The 7,320-nt window shown below is 25.7% G+C and overlaps 1 protein-coding gene across 1 annotated transcript in view; it reads right to left on the reverse strand.

The window, feature by feature from the left end:
• Positions 1 to 682: 682 nt before the first annotated feature.
• Positions 683 to 7,320, reverse strand: part of LOC111630481 (CCR4-NOT transcription complex subunit 1-like) — a 143,780-nt gene continuing 137,142 nt past the window's right edge. The window contains exons 38-42 of the mRNA XM_023374583.1: positions 4,906 to 5,034; positions 2,160 to 2,340; positions 1,954 to 2,086; positions 1,183 to 1,317; positions 683 to 1,103 (exon numbers count right to left, since the gene is read on the reverse strand). Of these exons, the coding sequence (XP_023230351.1) occupies positions 1,037 to 1,103; positions 1,183 to 1,317; positions 1,954 to 2,086; positions 2,160 to 2,340; positions 4,906 to 5,034 (645 nt within the window). The 3' untranslated portion in view covers positions 683 to 1,036. The remainder of the gene's footprint in view (positions 1,104 to 1,182; positions 1,318 to 1,953; positions 2,087 to 2,159; positions 2,341 to 4,905; positions 5,035 to 7,320) is intronic.

Here is a 7,320-nt window from a genome sequence, read left to right on the forward strand (position 1 = left end):
AATTTTTACCATTAAAGCAATTGTTTTTCGAAGTGTGAACTAATTGATCAATGCATATGTCTTTAGTCATATTGATTTCAAAACCTGGATTGTCAATATATCGTAGATTCTAAAGTGTTGCTCATTCAAAAAAGCTTCAACTCAACACTCCAAATTTTCTCTCAAGAAATAATTGGATAATCACTAAATATTTTCTCAAATTAAAATTTGTATTTTGACTTGCAGTCTCTTTCATCAAAATTACAACAGTTTAAATAATTTTCTCTCTCTTACATTGAATTACCAGCCAGTATACATGTACTTGTGTATTTCAAAGACAACTAGACATCAAATTTTATCAAAGAATAAACTCACAAGTATGTAGTTCTTTTTATTCATACCATATTTAAGTAAGAACTCACCAAACAAATTTGCTCCCCAAGTTATTTAAACTCAGTCTTGGGTATGAAACCAAAATTTTTTTCATACCACCCAATATATTCCACATAGATATTTAATAATAAAATTATTATATTTGCTATAAAGAAATTTATAAGTTAGTTAAATATTTTTTATAGTATATTTTATAAATAAATAAATTGAACTTGTTCACAATCATGACTTGATGAAAAATTATGATGTATAAAAATATATTACTAATAAAAATAATCCTTAGAAATAATATTCAAACTACATTTATTTTCAAATAAAATCTTATTCTTTTTTTTTATCAAGATATGACATATGAATGTAATCACATTAGATGAAATGAAAAATGCACATCTGATGAAAAATAATCTGAACTATCAAAGTTAATCAATATTTTACATTTTAAAACATGTTTGTACATTATATTTACCTTTCAAAAGAAATTACTTACAAATGCTTTCACAATATATAAAATTGTCAATATTTTATACATATTTTACTCATTACGATAATGGCAAATGTTAAGTTCTCCTATTCTTCAATTGAGTATCAGTCCTAATAATCACAATTAAGAAAGCAGGAGACAAAACACTTCTGGTGGTTGTCAAAATTTCAAAATTTACAGATTTCAGGAACTAGCTGATTCTGTAGAAGGCTTCTGTTGCATGCAAGAACGTGCCACAGATTCAAATAACCTAAGAAAAACATTAAAAAAAATTGCATTATATTTTCTTATAATAAAATATAAAACTTTTTACTTTTCAGTTTACATACTTTTCAATTTCTGGAGCACATCTTACAAATTCATGATTCCAAAACTTGAATGTGGGATTTTTGATGAGTTCAATAAAAGTTACCAATAAGCCCCATGGATGTGGGCGATTAACAATAAGACGTTCTAATAAAACCCTATAAAAGTATATCAAAATTTTTAATTGAAATTTTAACAATTAATTATTCAAATTTACATTTATTTCATATATCTTTTAGAAAAACTCAAATTTTACAAAACAGCCATTCTAGAAGTTTCTAACGGTATTTAAAAAAGAAAAGATCACTTTGTTAAGTCAATCTATTAATATTAAACTCAAATACTCACTGCTATAAAAACATGATGTTGAAATAGCATCACTGATTGATTAATGTTATTAACATTAACACATTAATTTATAAATATCACTTTAAAACTTACCAGTTTTTGCAAAATATTTCACATTTATAGTATGTGATTTATTTAAATAAATAAATTTCAGGAATGACAAATTTCATTTAACAAATTTAAAATAAAAAATGTAACTATTTCTTTTTATGTATTATTTTAAATAATTTTCTACATTTAATATAATGTAAAAATTAAATCTTTAAAATATTAAAACTATATCCTCTTACAGTTTAAAACATATTTTTTTTTTTTAGAAAATATTTATATATTTAATAAACTATTACACTTTAACAAATTATTGAAAATTACAATTGTAACAGTTAATTAAATTTTGTATTCAAGTACTATTGTGAAAAGTTTTCATTTTCTTTGCTGATATTTACCTTGTAATTTGTTCTTGTATAGCTTCTGTATTTGCTTCTGCAAATAAATACAATAACGTACAACTAAAATAATGTGTGTGACTATTAGGATACCTCAATTGATTTGCAATTGCATTGAGAAATAAATAGCGCCCTAGAAAGAAAAAAGAAACAATAAATATCTAGAAATTTAATAATAATAAATTCAAATTAAACAATTGTTTTACCTTCTGTGTCTAAATCCACAGCCAAATTTTGAAATATGTCCATATGAGAAGAATGTGTTATTGTACTCATACTAGGTGTCAATCCCTTGCTTTGAATATAAGTTATAGCTTGAGTACCAACGTATAATACAAGCGCATTTATCAAAGGTATATTATATCTAAGCCCTGGTTCATTGGACAGCTAAAAAAAAAATAATAATAATAATTTTAAAATCTTATTCCTTTAAATTAAATAAATTATTATTCAAAATGGTCGATCCACTTTATAAATAGCAAAAACTAAACAAAAAGCAACTTATGCATTCTGTTTATTTTCTGAAATTAAAAATTTATGATATGTAAATTGTTTCATCTAATTTTTAATCTCAAAAAATTTTTTGTGTGTTAATATAATTCTTTGTTAAATCTATTTTGCAATGACTAAAATAAATTGTTTTATTAGTGAATACTACTACTAAAATTCACTGCAACCATTAATTAATGGTTTAATTATTATTGTTATTGTTAAAAATGTATAGCTGTTACTTCTTACTGATCACAAAATATATTGAAAAAAATATAGTGTTGATGACACTGCTTTCCATTAAATTTGATAAGACACTTTTTTAAAAAAATTACTTCCTCAATAATACCTATCAAACTATCATATTTTCTGATTTTGTACCAAAGTATTTCCTTGAAATTATTCCTGATATACCTATTTAATAAGTGCTGGAATTAAAATTTTTATTAAAAAAAAATTAAATCTTCATCATTCACATGCTTCAAAAACTAAGATGGCAATGTTAATAAGAGAAGAAAACAGATGTGATTAATTGTTATATACCTAATAAAAATAAAGCATAACTATGCTTACATAAAGAGCAAATATATCAGATATAAAAAAAATCCATCAGCATCAACAACATTGGATAACTTGCTGACAAATTCAAAATGTTTGAGAAGGATAAAAATCTAATGCAGTGGGGTTAGTAAATTAGAAAAGTAATCTATGTTCTTTATGAAAATTATGACACTGATTATTATAGAGTAATGTGTATGTAGATATTTTTCAATTTTTTTAATCTTGTATCTCATATATTGCTCAAAATAATTAGAGAGTGCTACTATAATAGACTTTTTAATAATGATATAAGTACTATAAATGTGATTTTAACATTTAGAAATTTCTAATTAATCTTATTTTCCATGTCAGATACATTGCAGTTTTATGTAAATGAAGGATGCCGTACTGTTCTATTACAATATATAGAAAAAATTTAACGAAACGTTTGATGTATTATTTCAAACAAAGTTTTTTAGTAATGATATATTGGGTTGAATCGAAAGCTTTTGCATTTTTTTTGGGAAAAAGTAATGATAATTTTTGAAATACATTTATTCAGTCAACAAATATTTTCATTCTTATAATACAGAATTACTTTCTTGCAATGTTCCATAAGTTTATTAATGAAATCAATATAAAAAACTTCCAGGCTTTATTCAAAAAAATTAATTGTATAACTTAAATTCTTCACAGCTTTTATTTTTTTAATCATTTAAATGACTTTTTTAATGACCTAATTAAAAGTTGGATTATGATAAGTTAGATAAATAGGATAGATAATCTACAATTTTTCAATTCAATTAATTTAATTTTTGTCATCATCAAATTGATGGGAGGACATTAAAGACAACTGATTCTCTTCTTGTTAACCAGATGCAAATGTTTTCTTTAAAACCTTTGTTTATTTAATCTAACTGTCAACAGCAGATACCAGAATTTAAGGTTTTATTAAGCAGTAAAATGTGATGATAAATTATACAATCCATATCTCACTGTACACAAAGCACTAATTTTTGGAATACAGAGGTCTTTTTAAAGTTTGAACTGAAAACTGACCTCATTTATAACTTTTTTTTCTTTTTCAAATAACATTGTCATAAAATACTGTTTTTATTGTTTATATGAGTGATAGCTTTGAAAAATTCTCAGAGCAATATATGCAGTATATGGATCTTATCCATGGTCATTTTTTCTTAGTTTTACCAAATAAAAAACTCAAAATAGGTATTTAATAGAATGATTTAGATGAAGGCTACTTGTTTCTTCTCATCACCAGCAATACATTTTTTTTTCAATACTCTAAAACCACAAGTATTAATTTTAAAAACAATTACAATTCTAAAAATATAATTAAAGTAAAAAACAACAGTTTCTTCCAAGTTTGAAAAAATTAAATACTAGCATTCTAGTTATCAGAAAAAAATGATACTCCATTCAGCAAGGCTACATAAAAAGAATGTGGTTATCTAGACAATAGAATAATTTGAAAAATGAAAAATATTACCAAAATACTAAGTATACTTTTAAATTATTACTGAATTATTTTTTAAAATAAAATACAAAATTTTAAGAAAACTTTAAAAAAATAAAATTTTTTCATAATACAAAGTATTTGTTTGTTTATTCTTTCTTAATGTCCAAAACAATTATGAAAACTATCTTGGTAAGAACACACTGACAAAAAAAAAACCAAATAATAAAGTAAATATAGTATTGTGATTTTTTGAAAGTTTTAAATATAATTAGTAACTTAATTTCACTTATTTTTGTATTAGAGAAAAAACCCTTTAAAATTTATTCACAATAAAACAAAATAATATCTAACAATTATAGGATAACTTTAAAAAATTTGTTTTACTTTAAACTATTAATAATTTTCTTTGCAAACATACTTAATAGTAATAATAATAAAACACATACTTGAAGGCTACTCCTTAATTCAGATAAAAATGTTACTGGACTTCTTGTTTTTATATACGAATNAAGTACCTGCTTTGCTGGGTTGAAATTTTTCGCTTTACAAAACTTACATACTTGATCCATTCGCCCCTAAAAATTATGATGAACATCCAAATTACACTTGGATGTTCATTATAATTTTTAGTTGGATCATAACGAAACACTTCGTGTTGAAGATTGTAGTTTCCTCGCCGTCTTTCGCGTACGGCGTGTACAGTTGTTTCTAATAATTGCATGTTGACCCTGCTCATCTATACAGAGAATGTTATTCATTCTCTCTCTACTCTGCTTTCTTCTTTCATCCAACTGTGCACTTGTTTCTCTTCCTCTATGTAATCTTTCTCTGATTCGATGTGTTTCCCTATAATTTTCAAGTTGCTCTTCTGTCCTATTATTTCTGTTTTGTTGATAATTTTCTCATAGCAATGTTAGATGTACAGTACTTCTCTTTCTTCCATGGTTTCATTTCTCTGAGCCATCTTTTGCCTTTGCAATATGATTCGAGACCAAGAAAATTCTTTCTTATGCTTTGGCATTGTATTTTATATTTTAACTTTTCACACTTCACTATTCACATTCTACTTTTTTTCTGTTACTGTACACTTTTACTTATGAAAAATCAACTGAAGCATGTGCGTCACACTTCGCCAAAAGCCATCCCCACTACTCACACAACGGTCCTTGACTATTCCAAAACGTTTTCAAACCTTCTGGCCTAGTTCATTTTACAACATTCTGAATATTGTAAAACATTTTAACTAAAATATATTTTTCATATAATCTACATATATATAAATGAATGTGTGTGTGTGTGTGTCCGTCCTTCATGCATCACCACACTGTTTATCCAGTTGCCATGAAACTTTGGAAAGTTTTTTAATACACTCCCACAAAGGTTTCTGGCATAGTACATTTATCATATGATAGATGGTGCGCGTGTATACGAGCATTTCAAATTCTGAAGATCATTTCCCCCCTCCAAAAAATATCTCTATATAAGCATTTGTTATTTATGATATTTGTAATAATTTTTGTTTAATCACTTTATTTCAACTTTTTTTTTTGCTAATTATGTATTCACTCAAACTTTGTTAAAACCTTAACTGTATCCCGAACAACAACTGAAGTTGTTGTTCAGGATACAGTTAAGGTTTTAACTGGAAATTCGCCTATTTTACCGATCTAGGGACCCCCTTTTCAAAATTTTAATATCAACTCAAGATAATTTAAAAAGACAAATTACAATAAAACGGTTTATTATCCAACTATCAGAAATTTCACAACATGCCAAGGAAGAGAGGAAGGAGCAATTAAATAATCAAAATTATAAAGGATTTTAAAAAAATATATAAAAATGGGGAATATCGCACTTCTGACAATCTCTGTGAGTATGTGGGCTAAATTTAAAGAATCCGTGCTTCTCACATGTACAACTGTATGTGGCGTGCTCATGTGTCGGAAAACCTGATTTATTCGTGTACGCACCAGACGGGAAAAACAAAAAATATTGTATATCCACAAGCACTCCAATAAATAAATAGAATTGAAACGACACTTTGAAATATTTTCCAGATGAAAATGAATAATAATAATAATAATAATAATAATAAGTTTCAATAAAAATGATAAAATGTAAATTTAATTTTATCATAACGAGTTTGCTTGAATTTTGTTTCTTCTGAGATCGCAGCAATGAGCGACGGGTAAGCTAGTAATTCAATAAAAACCAATAAAATAAAATTATTTGTACATAAGAAGTTATTCAGAATATGTTTGGTAAAGAAAATTTGAAAAAAAAATTCAAATAGTTATTTTTAATCATAAAATATTTAAAATTTCTGGAAACGTTCGAAAGCTTCTGAAATAATATAGAATATTATGGAACATTCTTGAAGGATCTAAAAATTATTAAAGTAATCCAAAACTTTCCAGAATATTCGTTGTTTGTTTTTATCATTTATTTTTTTTATTATTTGATTATTAAAAAAATCTACTATAATGTATTATTAATTTAAAAAGAAATGAGAGGGTTGTAGGGGTGAAGAATGAGAATGAGAGTGAGGACAGAGAATGTGTGTGAGAATTCTACAATATTCCAGAAAATTTTAGAACTTTATAGAAAAAACTGGAGCATTTTCATTGAAGCGTCACACATTTTTGAAGTCAATCACTTTCAATCCCCATATCACACACATCCTTATACGCAACCACCATAGTGCATGAATGATGGGAGACTTGGGGCTACCACCACACACAAACACCATTCATGTGCAAAGTGTAGTTTTGGCTGTAGAGTGAAATATAGGCACAAACATATCCATTATATATATATATATATATATAGGACATGTCATCTTTACATTAAATATAGCTGCA

Source organism: Centruroides sculpturatus, unplaced genomic scaffold, assembly GCF_000671375.1.
Source record: "Centruroides sculpturatus isolate CEXI.00-Female unplaced genomic scaffold, Cexi_2.0 scaffold554, whole genome shotgun sequence".
Classification (NCBI taxonomy): Eukaryota; Metazoa; Arthropoda; class Arachnida; order Scorpiones; family Buthidae; genus Centruroides; species Centruroides sculpturatus.